Source organism: Hippichthys cyanospilos, chromosome 12 (assembly GCF_059441005.1).
Source record: "Hippichthys cyanospilos isolate Australia breed blue-spotted pipefish chromosome 12, RoL_Hcya_1.0, whole genome shotgun sequence".
Lineage (NCBI taxonomy): Eukaryota > Metazoa > Chordata > Actinopteri > Syngnathiformes > Syngnathidae > Hippichthys > Hippichthys cyanospilos.
In genome coordinates, this window is record NC_142380.1 from 11036092 (window position 1) to 11059096 (window position 23005).

A 23005-nucleotide genomic window follows, 5' to 3' on the forward strand; every position below is an offset into this window, starting at 1 on the left:
ATATATATATATATATATATATATATATATATATATATATATATATATATAGGCTCTCTACGCCTTGCTTTTAGCCACAGGCACCGTCAAAGGGGAATATTTGAACATTGTTAGCAGTATATGTATGTATGTCGGTATATTGGACACTTCAGATTGCCCTTAGGTGTGTTTGTGAGTGTGAATGGTTATATAGCGGTGGCCCTACTGTGTGGAGTTTGCATGTTCTCCCCATGCTCGTGCGGGTTCTGTCCAGGCAATAGCAGCTATATAAAATGGATGAATGTCTTGTGGCCAGCTGTGTGATTTAAGAATCAAACTGTTTTGGAATCGTAATTTAATGCTGCAATTCAATTCATTGTGTGGTTTCGTGTGCCTGGCTTGCCCACCAGGAGGCAGTATTGTATACAGTTATGCAAATATAAACGAAAAGTTCTACTTCAACCACTACTGCTACTACTATAAGTGACTAATATCGAATGTGTGCTTTTGAGTATTATCTCATTGATATGTGTTCAACATTTGTGTTCAAATACTGAATGAAGACCGAACGCATACAAAGTGCTTACATGACGATGCATACGGCAGAGGTATGTTTGTCTAGCCGCTTAAGTCTGTTGCGTGTCTCTGTCATGCACACGAAGCCGTAGCCCGCCACTTCCACCGATGTCCTCCTCTGGACACGGTGCAGCAGGATGCGGTAGGCGCCGGTGATGGGGCTCCTCAGGCCGGGCCCGTTGTCTTGGAGGTGGCGCTCAGTAACGCCCAGCTCCTCCAAAGCTGCTTTGACGCTCAGGTCGTTGGAGCTGAGCATGACAGATGATCCCGCCAGGTGTGAGGGCGTTGGGCAAAAAGTCAGATACGCTTCTGGGTAGTCAACGCCCCTCATCCACTCGCAAGACATGATCTTTGCCGCACTGAGGCGGTCGGCGGGCACCGGTCTCAGCAGGCCCCGGATGACCTCCCCACAGGGGGTAGGCACATAGGAAGGGATGCTGTAGGAACCCTGCAGGATGCAGCGCCTCAGCCTGCCCGTGTTTATGGCTGTGAAGGGCATGGTGGCGGTGGTCATGAAATAGAGCAGGACACCCAGAGCCCACATGTCCACGTGGCGGCCCACGTAACCCGAGCGCCCGAACAGTTCGGGCGCAGCGTACGGCGGGGAGCCGCAGAACGTGTGCAGCATGTCGTCGGGACGGCACGGTGCGCTGAAGCCAAAGTCGCCCACTTTGACGCAGCTCGTGCTCGTGAAGAACACGTTCTCAGCCTTCATGTCTCGGTGAACGATGTTGCTGTCGTGCTGCCATAGGAGGACGCGTGATTGTTAGTCATCACAAAGATGGGAAGTACTCAAAAGCAAAGACACATTAAAAAAATTGCAGTAGAAAAGAGCCTAAAAGAAACTCGTGATGATTCAAGCTTTAATCTATATTATTTTTATTTCCTGTTTTCTGCAGTATTATGTGCTATCATTACTTCTCTATGTATTAGGAAAAAAATAGAACATGAGACTAAGGAAAAATAAATATATGAATATTGATAATGAATGAGAACCATTATACTACTACTACTTTTACTATATCTACTAACAAACAATAAATAAATAATAAAAATAATGATAATAATAATATCATAAGAATGTAAGTAATAACTCATTTAAAAAGCCAAGGAAATTTTAAAGAATAAAATATAATATCACACCCATGAAATGATAAAGTAATACAAAACAGGGAAGAATAACACCACTCAAAACTAAAAATTATCCGTTAATAATTAGAATATTAATTGTGATGAATTCATCGTGCTAGAAAAAGCTGAAAAACAACAATAAAAACAACAAAATCATGTTGACTTTTGGAAGAAAAATAGCAAATGAAAAAAAAACATGCAGAATGAAAAAAGAAATACAGCAATACAAAATCATAGCACACAAGACCTAAGATAAAATGTAATTAAAATGTAAATATGCAAGTCTATGGCTTGGTGGTAGAGTGGTCCTCCCCCAGCTGGGAGGCTGTGGGTTCCATCCCCTCACCATCAAGACCATGTCGAAGTGTCCTTGAGCAAGACACTGAACTCCCGGTTGCTCCTGATGCTGCGTCATCAGTAGGTAAATTACTAGTTAGTGAAAAGCGCTTTGAGTACCCAAGGTAGAAAAGGGCTATGAAAGTGAAAGTCCATTTATCATTTACCAAGAAGAAGATAAAGAAGAAGATCAAGGATGGACTCGGACAGTGGTTCAGTCTGCTCACTTCTTTGATTGAAAATAATCTTTTCGGGAAACCATTTACAAAAGATTGAATTGATTTTCACTATATCCTATATAATAGCAATATGCGAGTCCAACCAAGTTTTCGCATAACTTCAATGAACAATTTTATTATTTTCATCATTTATCTTTGCTTTGTGACTGGAAGAAGTCTCATCTTGTTTCGTATCGAAAATGATAATCTGCTTGTAAAGGAACAATAATTGTATTACTTCTTTTCTACGTTGTACGTAGACACTCACCATATACTTGACGGCAGCCAGCAGCTGAGCAAACACCAGCTTGCTCTCCAGGTCGGAGAGGCGACCCCTGGTGCTGATGCGAGAGAACAGCTCCCCGCCGGCCGCGTACTCCATGACCAGGTACAGCCTCTTGTAGGTCTCAAGCACCTCGTATAGGCGCACGATGTTGGGATGCGCTAGCTTCTCCATGCACGAGATCTCTGAGGCGAAAAGTGCCTGCGAGCTCTTGTCCAGGCGCGACTTATTCAAGACTTTCACTGCCACTCTTTCTGACAAATACAAAACACGTCATTCATTTCCTGTTTTACGATGCCACCAAGTAGATTTATTCTGTGGTGCCCGTCCATCATCACTGACACTAAGAATGGGGACATCTATAGCATGCACAGTGTTCAAAGGGCTTTACAGGGATCAAGTCAAGGCAAAAAATGCCAAAAACCATTGATGCCCGACTTACCTTTGGTTAGGTCGTGTATACCCAGTCTGACCCGTGAGAAGTTCCCTGATCCGATCTCGCCTCTGAGCTCATAAAAGCCCACCCGCCGTCCACATGTGAGATCGTCCATAACTCTCTCCGAGTGGTTCAGGTCATAGGACGCCTTGGAGAACGTCGTGTGCAGCGCTACCTCCTGCTGGGCTCTGATGTCCGTCCTATCCGGCTTTTGGTTCTTTTCGACGACGTTCCGGGATGATCGTTTGTAAACCTTCTGTGGGTGTTGTCCAGGTAGACCCCCTGAGAAGAAAGGTGGGCGCTAAGATGTATGAAACTCAAAGTCATTATTTTAAATGCACTTACATGTTTTTATGTTCTTCTTGTTGCGCTCTGTGTTGATCTTTTTGTTCAAATACATGACTATTCTCCCATATAGGAATTATGGTCCAATAAGAGTTAGAAGGCATAGAAGATAGATGGCATGAGTAAAGAAGCACTCTCAGGTGGTGTTCCGAATATCTTGTCAAGATCTCCAGGTGATTCAGCGGTTGCTGCTAGCCCATCCACCGCTGTAACAGGATAATATGGTGGACCGTCATGTCGCATGTGCTGTAATCCGGGCTCCTCCCATGCAGACAGACCACAAGCAGGCTTTGCAAAGGCTTCCAAACGAGAACGTGGGATCCACGCCGGTGGGATTATCCTTTCTCCTTGCCGTCTTAAAACTTGTTGTCTTTAAGATGCGCTGCAAGTGAAGAGATCCCAGGGTCTCATCAGACTTATTGTAAAAGTGGCACATATAAATATTATATATATATATATATATATATATATATATATATATATATATATATATATATATATATATATATATATATATATATATATATATATATATATATATATATATATATATATATATATATACACACACAGAGATAGATAGATAGAAAAAGAAATGTTGTCATTAAATCATATTCAATCACAACTTAATTACACTGACATTTCACTGTACGTCACCCATTGCTTGCATATATAGCATAAATTAGTCATTAGCTAGCGTTAGCCCGAAAGTGCCCCAGAAATTAGTCAAATTACTTTTTTGAAGAAGTTTCCGACTGATTTTTTTTTTTTTTTTTAACATACCAGTTTGAATCAAATGTGTCTCATGTGGATCTGACATCACTTGTCTCTGAGAAAAATGTCTATGCCTTTTGAGTAATCATGTAATCTAATAATGCATTACAATAATAAATCATGTTTTTCTCGCTCTTCAATGTCATCACGTTTACCTACTGTTGATGACACGTCACAGACACATACGTAACCAATAAGTCTGCGAGTTTACTTAGGATGAAATCAAATATGAGGTATAAAATATGAAATCCAAAGATGAAAAGATGATCACATGTTTCATTGCAAATTCAGTCTCCTTGTGTGTTAATGCGAGAAGCAATTTTGGAGACACTTCCTGCAATACTGATGTAACAAAACAAAATGAAACCAAAACTGTGTTGACCCATTAAAATGTCATCAAAACTTTATGTTTTTTATGTGGCCAAATGCATGTGAGATCTAATATCCATGATAACACGTTTATGGTCACCGCTTGGCTGCATCAAATGGCAAAACACACAAAATACACATGCACATAGCAACATTAACACAAGCTATCTTTGGAAGATGATGCCTCAAGAATCAATTGTAAACTTATCGGGAAGGCTGTTTTGGAGCTGACATTTTTTGAAACATTTTTCTCATATTGTTGATTTGTTAAACTTCCTCAGATTGTAGTATGTTCAAATCTCAGATTATGTCCTTACCTGTTATTGGAATTTCCTCTCCAATGGTCATTTTTAATACTTCCTGAATGTTTGGAGTTAATATCTTTTTCCGAAGGTACTGGTTGCCATGGCCACTTGAAAGATGAATGAAGCAAAACTAAGTGCATTTTTCCCCAAACTGGGGATTTCAATTTGGTAAAATTCAAAGTGCTGTAGCTTTGACGGTATTTATTTAAATTGAAATCAAATTATCATTTCAAAGCATCATTACAATAATAAAACTTTATTTTCCTACTGATGCACCAAGTGATCTGTTTAATATTAGTTAAAATTAATTTGACAACGAGCCATTTATTTGCTCATCTTGATACTCATTTGACTTCCCACATCATTTTGCACTAAAAGAGAATTTCAAGAACAAACTGTCCTACCCTGTTCAAGTGACGACCCTTTGACACAGTGACCCAGACACAGGACAACATAACACCAGACAGACCCACAACCTGACTCCAGACAGTCTGATAATGGACTGCCAAGACCTCATCACCTATAAGCTTCATTCATACAGTACATGATGCCGGTGTATAATCCAATCATCTCCTGCCTGGTGAGCATGTCAGCACGTGATGAGGACAATGCAAGTATGTGCAGATTTGAACATCATAATTCACAATGACACTAACGCGCAAGCCTGGACAACCCTACACAATACAAGTAAACTGTTAAAATGCATTTCTTTTTATTGTATTTCACTTTTAGCTCTTGAGGCGGCAAACAAATTGAATCCGTAATAAAATAAATTAAATCAGGGTAACTTTGGATGAGGGATGATTAGAAAATTTGGTCTAATATTTCATATAGAATAAAAATCAGCAATGCAAAAAAGAAACATTTTAGAAGTCATTTACTTGTTTCCTGCCCACTCGTATTAGAAAATGATAACGCAAACACTCTGCATTGGAATGAATAGAAGTATCTGAGCAATTTTGTTTGTACGCCTGTCAAAAATGTTTTGTCATTACAGTTCCTAATTCTGGTTTGACACAGAGCACAAATGGTTATGTTCTGAATATTCCACCTCGGCAAGCTACAAATATCCAGGTAAACAGATCTGAGCCATTTTGTACAGATTTCTGTTTTGGGAAATACAATTTTAATGACTGTTTAGCACGTCGACCTCTCGGTTCAGAGGTCCCAGGTTCAATTCCGGCTCAAGCCTGCCTGTGTGGAGTTTGCATGTTCTCCCCATGCACATTCAGGAAACATGCATTAAACACTCCAGATTGTCTTTAGGTGTGATTAGGAGTGAGAATGGTTGTTTGTATTTGTATTTAAAGTCAGCTGAGATATGCACCAGTTAGCCAGCGTCGCTCCATGAGGATAAGTAGCTAAAGAAAATGAATGGATGGATGGTATTGCGATGAATCTTGAATTATTATATTGTTCTTTGTAAGTGTATCTACACATGGCCTACTTAAACCAAAAGGCTGTTTTTTGGAAATAAAATCACATACATGTGGTTGTACTTTTATTTTGAAGACAAAGTCACACTTTAACACCACATAGTAAACACATAGCCTCTAAAGTGGACATTTGTAGCCCATTTTGGGGATGCTCAAGCACCCCTAAAATAAATTTCAGCATGCATAAAATTTAAGAGACATTTGGTATTGCTTTAATGTATGTCATTTTCAAACAAGCTACAGAAGAGCGTTTGCGTGTCGTACTTTTTATAAAATGCTATTTTTTAACAGAATTATTGCCATTTTCCACCCGATCCCGCTCACCTCTGCCCTAACAAAGCTCGGAGCGCCATATTTGCCCAAATGAGCATGCTCCCTTCCAGTAATACACAGATGGTTAAGCAAGCCAGCTAATAGCAGGATTACATTTCTTACGTTCTACTACTCAGTACCTTACTCTGATATAATTACCAGTTTTCATTGTTGCTCCATTTTATGTAGCTCACTCTTTATGGTGTTAGGTTGCATTTTTTTTCTACGTAGGGAATATTTCAGTCCTATGTCAGCATTGGAATGGGAAAAGCTAGCTGTATGTAAAAAAAGACAAACAAAACTGTCCCTCCTTTCATAATTGTGGGAATAAAACTGTTCATTTATCTTGCCTGGCAGGGAGCTTAGTACCACTAAACCTCTGACCCGAGAATCACCCCTGGTTTCCAAGTAGAAAATAAGGAATGCAGGGACATGAAGCACATTTTCAAGTATGTGGCTCTCCTGAAAATGGGGTCAGACCATTTGTCGCCATGCTGAATAAACACAAAGGTGGCGTGGGAGGTCCGGGAAGGTGAGGCCTGGGGCGCCCCCATGCTGATCCCGGCCTGGTTTTTGTTTTAAGTTGGAGGTGCTAAATACCTCCCCTGCTGAGATAAGAGATGATTAATGCCTTTGATTGGGTAGCTGCAGGGCTACTTAAGGCACTTCATTGGACTGAGCTGGGCCCTGCTTGACACACACAGAGGCCAGAAAAGTGGACGCTAGCTGGCCTTTTTATTTTTTTTTAAGGGAAGTTGGCCTTTGAAGTAGCTTGCAGAAGAACAACGTCTCCTACAATAGCATGGAAATTTGATTAGACAGCTCTCACTTTTTTTTTTTTTTTTTCGACTCGGCACCAGTGACATTTGAAGTGGAGGCTTGCATAAATAACAGAAGTTGTAGGGGCAAAACGGACACTCTGGTTCTGGTGAGCCAAGGAGCAGTTTGGGCGGAATTTAAAGCCATGGATGTATTCCGGCGATTCCTGGTGCTGCTATGCACACTCCACATGACATGTAAGTACTTTTGTTTGCTTAGTGGAGTACTCTGATGAGCCTTGTTTGTTTGTTGAGCATCACCATTTTTTGCCAGAATTTGCATTGTGCCAGAATTTGCAGCAAAATTAATGGCAGGTTGAAAATGCTCACTTTGGATAATAGTAAAGGCAAAGTTTTATCAATACACGAATCTATCAACAGTTGAGCTAGGCACTTTTGATTTTAATTCTGCATCTGAACAAGATATTTTGGACTATATGCTTGAGGTTTATGCGGAAGCAGCATGGCGATTGTCACCCGGAGCAAACAGGAAGTTATTTACCAAATAACACCACCACTCCATGAAGTTTTTCTTTGTCGTCCACATAAAAAAGTAGTCTTATATTTTAATAATTATTGCAAACTTGAATACAGTCAACAAATAAGAAGAATGTAAATGTGCACAATAATAATGATATAGTAGAACATATATAATATGAGAGGATAATAGAGAGAAGAAATAAAGATAAAATACATTTACACGGGTTTGTTTATACAAATATGTTTCAAATAAATTCTCTACTGTTTACTGTCTTACTGTCCAAATATTTAATTTAAAAAATGTATTGTTTAAATACATTCTTTTTTTTATTCATTATTAATTAATGTGATATTTTGACATCAACATTAAAACAATTGATTAAATATGTAGATTCACTTTTCTATATTTTAGAAAAAAACAATCAATACCTTCTCTCAAGCTACCATGACATTCTTTTCAATATTATTGTGGATAAAATCACTTCAATCATTTCTGCCATAATATATTTACAGAACGACAGTAACCTTTGTCTGGCCATATTTTAAAATTCTAACTTTATTTTTAAAAATGTAGTTACTTCGTACTAATGTATTTATTTTAGTCATTTTTTCCTGTAAAATATAAACATACATAAAGCTAGTTTTCTATTTTTTTAAATGGTTAAATGTTCAATCTATGTTGTAATTTCTAATTAGCTTTTCATATTTTCTGTCATTTTAATTTTCCTGTTTATTTAATCTTTTAATTCAAGAAAATCCAAATATTTTTGTAGATTTTCAATATAACGTGATATATTTTTGTGTATTTGATTGAATTAACTGCTCAATACTGTGATTGTTGACACTGTTCTCAATTTTATTTTTAGCCAACATCCTTTTCCTATAAAAAAAAAAAAATTGGGGGGATTGTTCCTTCCCAAAATCTGTGATCTGGTGAACACTTGAGTGCCAAACCAAGACTATTCAGAGTCCACTGTACGTTTTCATCTAATTAAAAAAATGAAAATAAAAACAAATCTACTTCAGAGGTGGTTTTGGAGAATAGTTAAATTGTGTTGTTGTTTTTCAGTGGCGGCAGTGCTCAACAAACACATAGAGCGCCGAAACCTGCTCTTGCAGAGGATGTGCTGTAGGCGGCAGAGTCACTTTGTCTACATCGGTCAAGGTAAAGCTCGAAGTTGGGTCAGGTAAAGGTCTAACTTCTTCAGCTATAAAGCGCTGCCTAAGTGCACTTCATCTAAAGTCAAAATTTTGGGTTTTTGATGGCAGACATCTCAGGCAGCCCTGTCAGCATAGACGTGGGCCTGTGTAGGCCTAATTGCGGAGGGGCAGCAGGCAGGCCGCCCAATGAGGCTGAAGCGCAAGATCTTGTGCAAAATGTATCCATGCTGGAGTTCCTCAAGAGCAAAAAAGTAGGTGAAGTAATGTCAAACCGCCACATGGGGGCACAATGGCTAGCTTTGTGGTCACTAGACACCCCTGCTTTGGTCAAAGACATATTTTTGACATCAAATCATCTGCAACCAGCTGAGGGTGCGTGGAGCTGTCGCCTCAGAAGTCGGAAAGCCCCAGAAGCTGCCGATGTCATCATGCGGCGCGAACTACGCGTGCGAACCCACGGGCATGCGCATGGATCGTGTGCTCCTGTTTGAGGGCCCCCGTGAGGTGGAGGTGATCCAGGAATGCCACTGCGAGATCCAGCCGGGTCAGTGCATGCGCGTGCCCTCGCTGAGGACCTTCTTTTCGGAGACGCCCTACGAAAGCGTTGTGGATGTGGGAGGGTGCTCGCAGTCCAAGGGTGCACCAGGTAACTTCATTCAATTTTCATCGAGTTGCATTTTTCTTGTCGTTCAAGCAAGCCATGGTTGGTCGTCACCTGAGCCCTGAACCATAGTGATGTCATTCTTAGTTGACAGCAAATGACAAAATGGCCGCCACCAGAGTTGGATAAAGACAGGTGGATTTTGATGCTTAATTCAGATTCGACATTTGTATTGATGAGAATGTGATGTTTAGACTAGCGGGGGAACGTAGAATTTATTAATGTACAGAAAAAAATGACTTGACTTTCCCGTTAAATATTTTTGAGTAATCTTTAAATTTGGTTAGCCTAAGTGCAGAAATTGCATAAATTGGATTTGTTACCCTACTGTGATAACCAATCCATCCTTCCATCCATTTTCTTCAGCTGCTTATAATTCACTAGGCTTCACAGGCTGGTTGGCGCCTATCCCAGGTGTCTATGGCAGTGTCTATGGACACCCTGAACTGGTTGCCAGCCAATCGCAGGGCACACGGTGACAAACGACCATTCACAGACCCAATCACACCTAAGGACAATTTAGAGTGTCAGATACACCTGCCATGCATGTTTCTTTTAAGTGTGTGACGAAGCCAGAGTGCTCGGAGAACCCATGAGGGCTCGAGGAGAACATGCAAACTCTACACAGGAAGGTCGAAGAGAGCTGCATTTGAACGTGCTAAAAACTTTTCCACCGAGCGCCCCTAGTGTGACATCAAGCAAAAATACCAGTGTGATTGCTAAATATAAAAATTACTAATGACTAATGCAACTACTGTATACTATCAAGCTAACAATGTCATACATTTGAGTTTTGTGTTTGTCATTTAAGTTTTTTTTAAGTTGAAGTAAAAAAAAAAAAAAAAGTTTGAAAAGTTAACTTTTTATTTATTTCGGGGGAGTATTTTTTGTGCACTCAGAGTGGGTGTACCATTAAGTTTCATCAAATTATTGAAGAATAAATAAAATATGTTGGTTAAAAAGAAAAGGCCTAAATCACTAAACCCTATTGGGTCTGTTGTTTTAATAAGGGTCAAGACAAAAACATTTGTTCCAATAATAATACGTTATAGTCGCCCCCACTAGTCCAAACATGGCATTCTTAATAGTATTTTTTCTTTGAAAATAAATCAACCAGAAAATCCACCCATTTTTATTCATCTCGAGGAGCGGCCATTTGACCACTTGCTGTCAACTGAAAATGACGTCACAGACTAGTTGCTCAGGACTCAATTAATGACCAATCACAGGTCACCTGTTTTCTGAGTTTGTGTGCTAAGTCTAACATGAACCCTGCAAGCTCCATGCTAAATTTAATTAAAAAAAAATAAAAATCTGATGAAAAATACTTGTATATATTTATTTACAGGCCCATGGGCCAAATTACCTGCCTTTATTCCAAATTTAAAAAAAAAATCTTTAATACATGAAATAAAACAAAAGAATCAAAATTCAATATTAATAATAACATCTAATGTTTATTTTTTTTAGGAATATTGAAATCTATACAGATTTTTTTTACCCTTCACATTAAAGTTCAAGCCTAGTTTTTCATTTTAAGACATAAATACATTGTTTTATGTTCACAAAACAAACCAAAGTTTACACTTTATCAGACGTGTTGAAATGCTAAGTCAGGGTTAGGTTCCTCGAACATGCAGTTTGGAGGCAATTTACGGCCCACATGATGACATTTGAAGGTCCACTAGCTGACCTCATACTTTAATGTGAGGGTATCTAGCATAGCTCTGGCTAATGACAGATTTCAGTAAAATGGAATTATGGAGTAATACCAAGTGGAAAGAAAAAGTTATTCTGTCACCTAGTTTCAGTCATGTGTTTTGCAAAACCTGCCGTGAAGCGAGACGGAATGTTGTTTTTTTTTTCCCCTAGACATCAGTGATCAACTCGACATACTGAGGTTAATGCCAAGGACATTCTGAAGAACTACAGAATTAATTTATTTATTTAAATTAATTTTCTGAACTGCTACTAATAAAAATAACAATGGATTCGTTGCACTTGTTTTGAAAAGTTGAACCTCATTTTTTGTGGATAACTTGGTGCCGCCTCGACATACCCAGACTATCTCCAGCAGTTCTCACATAAGTTGATTTGGAGACCCGTTTGCTAAGTAATTCAACTTTTCCACAGAGGGATTCTCCTGCCTGCCAACCAAATTCGACTCGGCCCTGGTGGAGACCCCCAACAAAGTGGACGTGATCCAAACGGTGGCGGCCTGTGAGCTGAAGGAGAGCTGCTACCGGGTTCCTTATGTGGAGTACTACTACGAAATCGTGCACCACAGCGACGGCGTCAAGGAGGAAAGGCTCAGGGTACGCTCAATAAAATGAGAATCAAACAGCAAGGCTAGGCCTTGCCGGTTCCGGTTCCGCAGTTAAGCACATGCAACCGGGCTCATTTGTAATTCTGCTTTCACACGTCAAAAGGAAATGCTGCTGCTGCTGCTGCTGCTACGTGGGTGCCAGACACTAATGAAGTAGTTTTATTCATGTTGGCCCACGTGCGACAGACAGCACTTCATCAGCCTCCTGGCTTCCTCTCGCTTAATCGCGCCACAAACGTAGACACCAGACTGAAGCGTTTCCATGCATGGACAGGAAAATATTGTGAAAAATATTGATTTCATTTAAGGTGAAAAGCTGGGGGAGTTACAGTTGCCCCATGCAATTACAACATTTAGGATTCACTTGCTACAAATGGTCATCAGATGTAATAATCTTTAAAAAAAATATAAAGTTGAACTTTCACCAGTTTAAGGCAACACCGGTCAAATTTAAGATCACTCTGTCAATAAACGTCACACAATCAACAAAACATTTTGAAGACATGAATGCACGATACAATACATCTTCATTTCTATAGCCCTTTTACAACAGCTACACACTTAACAGAGTCGTTTAAAAAAGATGTTTTTTAAACTATATAAAAATGATCGTTTAAAAGTGCAAACGACCTCAATTTATTCTAGCTGCATGTTAGGAAATTAAATGAAATTTGAAGCATGTGCAAGACCTCGATACGGTATATTTAAGGATGAAGTGGAATTTTTAAGAATAGTTAAGACCATTTTTTTTTCTGTAAAGCAAAACTCTTATCGATCTCTTGTCAAAAGAATTGCTATAAATTAACCCCTTTAGGCTCCAGTAATTTTTCAATATATTTTAACCCTTTGAAAAGGTTGTAACTTGATAATGCTTGGAGACATTTTTCTACATTGGTGCTTATAGGATTTAAGTCCTTAAAAAGTGTAGTGATGTGAAAAATACGATTAACAGCAAGTCATTAAAATACAAATATGAACTGTATAGTATTTATGACATATAAAGTATAAATTAGAATATATATTTTTTATGGATTGCCATGAAGTACTTTTATTATTCAGATACAGCTCATTTAAAAAGGGAAATACATGAAAGAACAATAACTTTATTATTTAATAAATTCATTAAAATAAAATAATTAGAACTATAATATCACATACTGTATTAATTTCATTAAAATTCTTTCCTTCTAAAATGTAGCAAGTGAATATTGAAAAACATAGACTTATAAAAAAACTAACACTAATTTCATTATTTAATTAATTAAAATGAAAAGAGCTGTGATAGCACTTGTGTCACATTAAAATACTGTATTCGGATTCCAAGTCTTTTATGTATTTATTGTTAAAAAACAAACTATATACATATATATATATATATATATATATATATATATATATATATATATATATATATATATATATATATATATATATATATATATATATATATATATTACTGCTATTACAAACTATATATTAATGAGTTCATTGAAATATAATTACTCAAGTGTAATTTTTCGGATTATTAAACCCCTTAACGTCCTTTAAAATACTTAAAAATTCAAAATGTGAAACAGTCTGAAAAAAAATTCTAGATTTAACATAAAAAAAAAATCAAAGTTAAAAAAAAACAAGCACATTAATGAATAATCTATTCCTGTTCTAGGGAAAATGGACTGCTTATAATATTCTATGATTAATCATTTTAAAAGATAAAAGGCTTAGTTTTTGCTTTTTTGTGTGTGTGTTGGGGGGGGTCTGGGTTTAGCAGTGAAGGTGTGAGCGTAGTGGGCAAACGCAAATGGGCCCCTGCAGGTGTTAAATCAAAGCGGCGGGCCACGCTAAACGACGGTGTCAATATTTGTGAGCTGACGTCCCGTCTCTGTGTGTCGCTAACGTTCCGTAGGAAGTGGACGTGGGCAGATGTTTGGGAGGCTGCACCACAGGAAACCGATGCCTTCTCAGGTACGTACGAGCACAGCTGCCACATGCACATACCAATAGCCGGCACTTGGCAATTGCTTGTGAGATCTGACACCGTCTCATGCAGACGCTTTCAAGTTTCCTCCACAAACACCAAATGCTCTTTTAATCACTTCACCTCTTTTTGCGTCAGACTAAATAAGTAAAGGGAAAAAGTGTGTGCGTTTTTTATTTTCAAACATAGAAACTTGAAATTACACTACAGTAATGTTGTCATGGACAGTTTAAGAAATTTCACAGCGTTTTCAATCTTAGGCAACATATTTATTTATTGATTAATCTGAGAAACTATCCCCCATTATTTGTACAATAATCAGCCTAGTCACACTTTTTGTGGCAATTTATCGTCTGTATGTTTGTAGGTGTTCAAAATTCAGTGAGCCTTTCCCAAAAGATTACGGGATCATAGTTTGTGGTATATTTATGATTTCAACAGTGCCAATTTACTTAGCTTTCCAACATAACAAACAATAAAACACCGTAGGCCAGGCTGAAGAATTCATCAAACGTTTGTAGGAGAAAGAAACAAAACAATCATAAACATATAAAAGAAAATCAAATTGTATCTTAATGATCTTGGTTCTTATTTGAAATCTGTTCTAAAACATTTAAGGAGACTTCAATTTTTTTTGTCATCACAATAATGCAAGTTTTCTGAGAGTTTGCACTCAAACTGTAGGGTTAGGGTTAGGGTCATTTTTGCCCATTTCCATTGGTGGCCATTTTGTCATTTGTTGTCAATTTAAATGATATCATTGTTGTTCAGGGTTATTTAACAACTCAATTAACAACCTATCTTGGCTTACGTGTTTACTAGTCATGTGACAATTGCAAGCTGAACAGTGATTGGTTGTGAACTGAGCCCCAAGCAACTCTGATGTCCTTTTTAGTAGACAGCAGGTGGCAAAATGGCCAAGGATGGAAATGGATAAAAAAAAAAAAACGGTTGGTTTTGCTGATTAATTCGTATTCCATAAACACAATAGACTGATCGGGCTTCATATTTGATTTGACACTTAAATACTGTTGAACTGTACTTTAAAATATATGTATACAGTATAGTGTGTTTTATTCAGTGATTCTTTTGCATACCACTAGAGGGAGCCCCTTTAGCATTTTGGAGTAAATTGATTAATGTAGGTAATTAGGGAGGCTCAGTGAAGCAATGGTTAGCACGTCCATCTCACAGTTCTGGTACCTGAGTTCAAATCCACCTCGCGCCGGCTTTCCTGTGTCGAGTTTGCATGTTCTCCCCGAGCCCGTGTGAGTTCTCTCCGGGCACACTGATTTCCTCAAGCAATTAAATGCTTTTCAGCGAATAACATTTATTCACTACTGGTCTTGGACACCATCATCATTCACTGTATGTATGGCAATAAACTACCATTTTTAAACAATTAAAACTATGATATAGAAATACTGTAACTACATAATGATGCCTATTTGATTCGTCTAAAGTTTTATACATTGTTCAGTAACATATATGCAACATTTAAATTAAGAAACAGTACTGAAATATTTTCTGTGTAGAAAAATCTGCAATAACTTTAAAACTTTATTGAGGTTGTTATTTGATTAAACACTATACTCACTGACTAATAATATTAAAAAAAAGAGTACTTTGAATGCAATTTATAAATATATTTATTTATTTAAAAATTCATCGTCATTCAACTTTTTAAAAAAAAAGTCGAGATTAAAAATCATAAAATTCCATCACAGATATAGTCTTTGTCCAGCACTTTTTTTTTAATCCATCTATTGGTTTCATGTGTTAGTAGACACCAACTGCATGACTTAGATAAAAATGAAAACTGGTTTGAGATTCTACTAAATGCATTTTTTTTCTTTCCTTCTTCAGGAGTCCAACAGACCCCGAAATCTGCCACTTGTGGGCCGAGAAAAAACCAAGCTCTTGTGTTCCTCAGGGATACGAGAGTCACAGCTTTCTTAGCCAACACGGCAAGATTAGCACCATCCTGTCCATCACTTCCTGCCGCTGCACTAACTGAACGCTCACAAAGACACAGAGCCCGCCCCCTACTGGACACAAGTGCACATGACGTGGTTGCCGAGAGCAGATTTGCTAACCGTTCAGCCTTCAGTGCTGCCTCCTTAAATATTTGTTGTATTATATGTAACATATGTAAAAATGGATCGTTTTTTGAAATAAATAAATTTAATACAGAAATAAATGCATCATTGTTCAGCTTCGTGAATTTACAATTTGAACAGCAATGAGCATTCTGAATCTTCAGCAATGCAAATAACTAGTTTGACAGATAAATCCAGGAATTATTTTTTTTCTGGCAAATTTTCTGAATTCATAACTTCCTTTGAGTTTTCAGACAAATTGCAATTTTGATTCTGTTTGCAACTCCCCCCCCCCCCCAAAAAAAAAGAGGTTTAGCGCAATAATCACTTGTACAGCAACATTTAAAAACATGATGGAAAATGACATACGATGAAAATATTGAAAGCTATAACATTAAGTAAAATAATGCAAAGACTGTAAAGACAGTTCATGACAGGCAGTTCTTTTTAGAAGTTTAATAAAATTGTTTAAAAAAAAGTACTTGTCATCATTCATAAACATGCATTATGCAAAAGAAAGTTTGTTTGTTTTTTTCAATGATCTGTATTTTGAACATGCAAACCCCACAAAGGAAGGCCAGAGCCAGGTGGGTTTGAACTCGGGTCCCTTAAACTGTGAGACGAACTTGCTATTCACTGCACCACAGAAAACCCTTTTTGCTTCATTGAAATTAGATTTTTCTTTTGTGAAGAAATCTATACCATATTTTTTTTAAAAAGTCCCCGAGCAAAGCTAGTGGGATGAAATAAATTGTAATTTTGAGAATAATTGTTGCTAAACTCTAAACTCCCGACCCTGTGGTGCACACTTCTATAAATGCCTAGATCAGTATTGGTTTTTATACATATTGCTGTTCATAGCTGCTAGCTCTCCACCATCTAATGCGGTTGGTTCTAGCCAGACTTGTGTGGAAAGTCTACTGTACACCATAGCACTTATTTTGAGCCCTAATACACAATTGTGTTAGTAATAGTAAACCTCCAATTAACGAACAGATCCTCAAATACCCTTTAAACTTAAAAAAAGCTCTGAATAACCTAAATTGCATGGTCTGAGATTCCGATTACAATTCCAAAACAATGTATCATTTAGCTCTAATACACAATTGTGTTAGCTAAAGCTCCAAGCAATGAATAGGGCCTCCCATCTTCTTTTTCATGCAAATTCAAAGTAGATGATCAAATTTTGATGCTTAACTGCGCTTACATTAGATGGCATAGATTAATCAGCTTCGCCATGAACCGTATTGTGAATCTGTCAAGAACAGGGATTTTCAAAGGGTAGTATGCGGAAAAAAAGTTAAGTGCAATTCAGGTCTATTGAACTTTCATACATTTGCATTTATGCTTTTAGAAATGTTTGCTTTGACAGAAGTATTTCAGGACCATGATCGCTTACCTTGTATGTGCAACATATTTTAAAGGGAAGTTAAGTCAAAAATAGTATTGAAGAATGAAACATTTGCCTCGTAATTGACGAACTCTTATGTTGAGCAAAGCACTTTTTGAGGGGATTCTATGAGGGGACTTTTGTATACAATTACTTCCAAATTTTCATAATATTTCACATGACATTCTTTCCTTATCGTCACATCTCTGTAGTAGTGAGCTTGTGACTATTCAGGTACATTCCTGGCCAACTGCATGCCTGGTGGGAAAAACAATACCAAAACTTTGTGATTTCCCATTTTCCTTGTAAGTATAAAAATATCTTTCTTTTAAAATGATATTAATAAAAATGCAGTATCATTTCCACGTGTTAAATTTTAAAGAAAAAAGAACCAATATTTTGCAAAAGGCAAATCTCAAAACATCAAAATATCTCAGAGCTCCCACACTTGAAAAAAAAGGCATTTTTTAATCATTTTATGAGCCATTTTTTTCAAGCTAATGAACACTAATGAACATTCTCCTTCCTCGTTCTTTGACTTACATCAGATAAAAGTCAGATAAAAATTCAAGTGTGGTATATCATTTAGTCTGATGACGTCATCTCTCAAACAATCACAACAGTCACTAGGGCTGAAAAGTTCAAACAAGTCCATCGGAAAATAAGTTTGGTCAAATCAACAGGGGTGTCTAAACTCTTTCCTCTCAGGGCTACATAAAGAAAACTCAATGGATGGGGGGGGGGGGGGGGGGGGGGGGGGCAATTTCAATTTTTTACTTAATTTATCAAGCACACCAACATGAGTCAAGCATGGAATCTCATTTTGCTTGTTTATTGCAGTGTTTTGAAAGCTGCACAGCTTACTCTCGGAGGTAAAAATTTCATTTTATGAAGACACTTGATTCTACACATGCACTTGACAATAAACACTTTGAATTTTGAATCTCTCTCTACATTTAGAACAAAAATAGGAGCAATCTCTCATACGATGACAATTCTTTCAACAGTCACGCAACAGAGGGATAACGTCAAAGCACCCGAAGAATTTTTAAAGGCAAAGAAGTGGAATGCTCTACACCCCGAGTCTGATTCAGTCCAAATAAATTTGTGGCTGTAGCAGATCAATTTAAGTTAATGGTTAACAGACAGTTCGCTTGATAGAGGCGTAATGTTTAAACAGCGCAAATTCATGCAATGCTATTCGAGTTGCGAGTCTCTTGTCCAAACACACGCGTTTCCTTACTTTGAAATCGCGATGTGTGAAACGGCACGTTTGCGTGACACATCCAACATGTGTTCCCGTTTTTTATGGCTTGTTTGCCCGCTTGGTGTCGTGTGCAGTGAACGACTTTGATCCGGTTGAGAATCGATCAACCTGTGTCCGAAATGCCCCCCCACCCCCGTCAAAAAAGTACATTCTGACTAGACGATTATCATCCAGCCGTGTCTGAATAAGCAGTTATGCAAATAGAGGAAAAGGACGTGTAGCAAACGACACCACTTAATCGGGTTCCATTATTCGAAAATTAATGGATCCATTAAGAGGAGCGCAGGGGGGGTACTTTCCTCGAAAGGGGGTGCTGGTAGGGGAGAACGCGTCACTTGCAATTGGGAAATCCACAAAGTAATACTTGCATTTACTGCACTTTTCTCCCGCCCTCCGCCTTTTTTTCTACTTTAAAGTTGATTTGAGCGTTTATTGCCAGACTGGGGGACAATAGCGGCCAGTCGGTGGACTTGACACCTTTGTCAACACCGCCATTAGTTTCCCTTTACATTCGCTGATGGGTGATTTACATTTGCAGCCAAATAGCATCTTCTTTTTTTACTGCTGTTTGCCATGAGATTAAGTGAGGAGGAAGAGGTGGGGGTCGGGGAAGGAGATATAAAAAAGTGCCCGCAACGGAATTCACTATTCACTTCATAACTCACTTAATGGAGATGCTCACGCTTCTGCTTCTGGTCGCTTCGGCGTACACCGTGGTCCGGGCGCGGCCGTCGCTCAACTACCCGGAGGAGCCCTACGGGACCGAATCCACTCAGACTGGATCAGAGGAGGTCCGCTCGGACGCTATCAAGCGGCTCCTGGCGGTGTTCGGTATGGACGATCCGCCTGCGGGCGTCTCGCACGGACGCAAGCAGCCGCCGCAGTACATGCTGGACTTGTACAACACCGTGGCCGACGTGGACGGCGTGACTAAGGACCCCTACCTGCTGGAAGGCAACACCGTGCGGAGCTTCTTTGACAAACGTGAGTCACTAAAGTTGCTCAGAAATTTCTGTTCGCACAGAAAAGTAGGGCAACGTTAACAGTAACTTAAGTTTTCAGGGTCAGGTATGTGCATTCGCAGTGGATGCACATCCTAGTTAGTTAGTTGTTGCTCATTATTCGTATCTTTGCATGAGATTTTACATCATGATCAAACTGTCCTCAAACCATCAGATTTATATAGGTTTGTTGTATTGTAAGGGAAATTATTACAATATTATAAAACTACTTAAATAATAATTAACCTACTTAAATTATAAGTTGAATAAAATACTGTAATTTTTTAGTGTGGCAAACACACACGCGCACACACAATAAATCAGTTATGCATTTATGTCTACTTATGTCAATGCATTTTCACAAAATCAGGTTGATATCGTTGAAAATGAGAATTGGCATAATATATAGAGAACGGGGACAGAGGAACCCTGAAAGAAAGACATTTGTAAATTGGAAACAAAAAACTGTGAGTATGCAAATACATGAGGTGATGCAGCTGTCCATTGTTCCACAAAAAAAGTACACAGTTAGCAGATACCTGTATGTGTCATCATTGGTTAGAATTTCAGAGGTGAGTCTTGCTAGAGTAAAATTTTGGTTGCACTGCAAATGATACTTTTGATCGCATTTCAAAATCTGTCGTTCCAAAATTTTAAAATTAACATCAAATCAGCATTCAAATTCAAATTGATGTCAAGGATATGCAAGTTTGACACCAAAAGCATTCAATTCACATCACAATATTAATTTCAAATCTGGTTTAAAAAAATGACCATGGCTTTCAAGGAATTTTGCAGGCATCTCACATTTAGCCTCAGTTATTTGAGACCTTCGTAAGTGCTTCTTTTTTCAGGTTTTTAGATGGCTTCTCTTTTTGTTCTTACAGTGCGAAGCGAGCAGGTGGAGTTCCGGTTCAACCTGTCCACTGTCGCCAGAACGGAGAAGATTTTGACTGCTGAGCTCCACCTCTTCAAGCTGCGACCTCAGGCCACATTAGTTTTCAACAGGCATCACTTCTGCCAGGTACGTGGCATTCTGCACATGTCTTAAGTGGACATGTAGCGGGGAAGCTAACTGAGCTAATCTCCAGGTTAGCGTTTACCAGCTGCTGGACACCACCAAAACCAACAACACGCAAGAGAGGAAGCTTCTCTCTTCTCGACTCATCCCGGTCAACTCCAATGGTTGGGAAGTGTTTACAATCACTCAAGCGGTGAGTGTCCCTGCGTGCCCCGAAGTCACTCTTACTCTAACTATGCACAGCTGATTTCCTTGAAATGACTAACCCCAATTTGTGTTTCCACAAAAGGTGCGCTCATGGATGGTGGATGAGGGCAGCAACTTGGGGCTCCACGTGGTGGTGCGGACCTTGGGGGGCAGCCAGATGGACCTGAAGCTGATCCGCTTCGCTTCGGGTCGCAACCACCACCAGAGCAAGCAGCCCATGCTGGTGCTGTTCACCGACGACGGACGGCGGCGCTCCACCACTCTGGAGAGCACCAGTGAGTGCAATCATAAATTCATGCAAAACCTTACAAAGTACTTTTTTGGTGTGTGAACAGGAACACATTAAATTCGGTTTAAAATGAAGCAAAAATAGTGGGGGGTTGTCATAGAAACAAAATGTGTTTTCTTTTTGGGAAAGTACAACACCATTAGTGTAGTTTTCATTTTGAGAAATGAAGAATGCAGACACTTACAACAGGAACAGCTTGATATGAAAGATTACAGCGCTGCCATCTGGAATCCATTTGTTTTTAGGGGCACAGCATATCTTGAACACCCATCTTGTTTTTGACAGCTCCAGAAGACGACGCCCAAGGTCCCGCCATCCTGCCCCAATCCCCCATAGCCGCTCCTGCTTCCTCCCGCAGCGCCCGCTCACTAGACCAGGCATCAACATCGGCAGAAGACGACGGAACGCACATGCCGTGTCGGCGCCTGCCGCTCTACGTGGACTTTGAGGAGATCGGCTGGTCGGGCTGGATCGTGTCGCCGCGGGGATACAACGCCTACCACTGTAAAGGCTCGTGCCCCTTCCCGCTGGGCCAGAATATGAGGCCCACCAATCACGCCACTGTACAATCCATCATCAACGCGCTGAAGCTGATCAAGAGCATCGAGACGCCGTGCTGCGTGCCCGACAAGCTCTTCTCCATCAACCTGTTGTACTTCGACGACGACGAGAACGTGGTGCTCAAGCAGTACAACGACATGGTGGCTGGGAGCTGCGGCTGCCACTGACAATACTTATACACCCCCAATCAATATGGCATTGTAATATATGTAAATAAGTATAAATTATAATATATGACAGTTGTGATACCCTGTGAAAGATGTAAATGTGCATATTTTATGTTTCTGGTTGTAAATAATTGTAATAATAGTTGTACATAAGTTCTTTAAACTGAGAGAATAATGTACATGGGGTCCATGGTTGATATCACTGTATCTACGTCTGTCTCTAACGCTCATAGTAAATATTTGTAGAAAAACACTTGTAAGGAATACATCTACTGTATAATAATCAGATGAAAAACAGTATGTATGGTGGAAACTGCCACCATACATGCCTTCTTGTGCCTGCCAGGATGTTTTATTTTTCTTTTACAAAACCGTTTTTACTACTGGGTAATATTATCATACTAAAAATGTACATAATTTATAAAATGTTATAATAAACTTGTTATTTTTAAGATAAAAATTTTGGAATAAAATATTATTTTTGAAGGAAAATGGTTAAAATACATGGTTTTTTTCAACTAATTTTCAGTGGCGTCTCTAGCATGAAAAGTTGGGTCAAAAACAGTTATTATTAGACAAACCCAATAGTTGAGTCAATTTGAACCAACTTTCTCGGGTGCAAATGTCATCAAAGAAAAACATGTTGTATTACTGTGACTGGAGAACAAAAACGGACAAAAGCACAGAAGACATATTCACCTCAAAAATGTGAATTTGAAGACATCTAAAAGTGAATATGCAGGACTTCAAATTACACTAAAACAGGACTCCTTTCTACCACTAGTGGGCGCTGTTAGAATCCGGGGGAAACATTGAAAGTAACATTGACACCCCCCCCCAAAAACCATTAACGAGGTGACTGACAGTTCACATGTGTCCACCATCAGCATAACCAACCCCAACTTCACTGGCATTACGGTCTCTGAAACAGCATATAATGCTAGCAGCATCGATGTGAGACCAAAGGCAATGTATTTCTTAATGTTAACGATCTAGCTAGCGCAATGCACAGCCACTGTAGGTTGCCATCAAAGGGGCGTCTGAGTGGAGCGTAACCCGAGCGCTGGTGGAGGCGTCGG

The 23005-nt window shown here is 38.9% G+C and overlaps 3 protein-coding genes across 4 annotated transcripts; 2 read left to right on the plus strand and 1 right to left on the minus strand.

Annotated features, from left to right (window-relative positions):
• Positions 1 to 69: 69 nt before the first annotated feature.
• LOC148414820 (serine/threonine-protein kinase NIM1-like) lies at positions 70 to 19586 on the minus strand. The gene is made up of 5 exons (XM_088429606.1): positions 19346 to 19586; positions 3305 to 3686; positions 2966 to 3241; positions 2509 to 2777; positions 70 to 1297 (listed from the first exon to the last, which is right to left on the minus strand). The coding sequence occupies exons 2-5, from the start codon at positions 3357 to 3359 to the stop codon at positions 563 to 565; spliced, it is 1335 nt and encodes a 444-aa protein (XP_088285732.1). The 5' UTR covers positions 3360 to 3686; positions 19346 to 19586; the 3' UTR covers positions 70 to 562.
• Positions 7142 to 16118, plus strand: pnhd (pinhead). 2 transcript variants are annotated; one of them, XM_088429982.1, is made up of 8 exons: positions 7449 to 7516; positions 8665 to 8773; positions 8868 to 8963; positions 9068 to 9210; positions 9326 to 9605; positions 11754 to 11935; positions 13853 to 13911; positions 15791 to 16118. In XM_088429982.1, exons 3-8 carry the CDS (start codon positions 8921 to 8923, stop codon positions 15939 to 15941), a joined length of 858 nt encoding a protein of 285 aa, XP_088286108.1. In that variant the 5' UTR covers positions 7449 to 7516; positions 8665 to 8773; positions 8868 to 8920; the 3' UTR covers positions 15942 to 16118. The 2 variants fall into 2 exon arrangements, with proteins under 2 accessions (XP_088286107.1, XP_088286108.1); XM_088429981.1 differs by lacking the exon at positions 8665 to 8773 and having other exon boundaries at positions 7142 to 7516.
• Positions 19026 to 22157, plus strand: admp (anti-dorsalizing morphogenic protein). The gene is made up of 5 exons (XM_088429608.1): positions 19026 to 19664; positions 20569 to 20705; positions 20773 to 20895; positions 20992 to 21184; positions 21484 to 22157. The coding sequence occupies exons 1-5, from the start codon at positions 19349 to 19351 to the stop codon at positions 21924 to 21926; spliced, it is 1212 nt and encodes a 403-aa protein (XP_088285734.1). The 5' UTR covers positions 19026 to 19348; the 3' UTR covers positions 21927 to 22157.
• Positions 22158 to 23005: the final 848 nt, after the last annotated feature.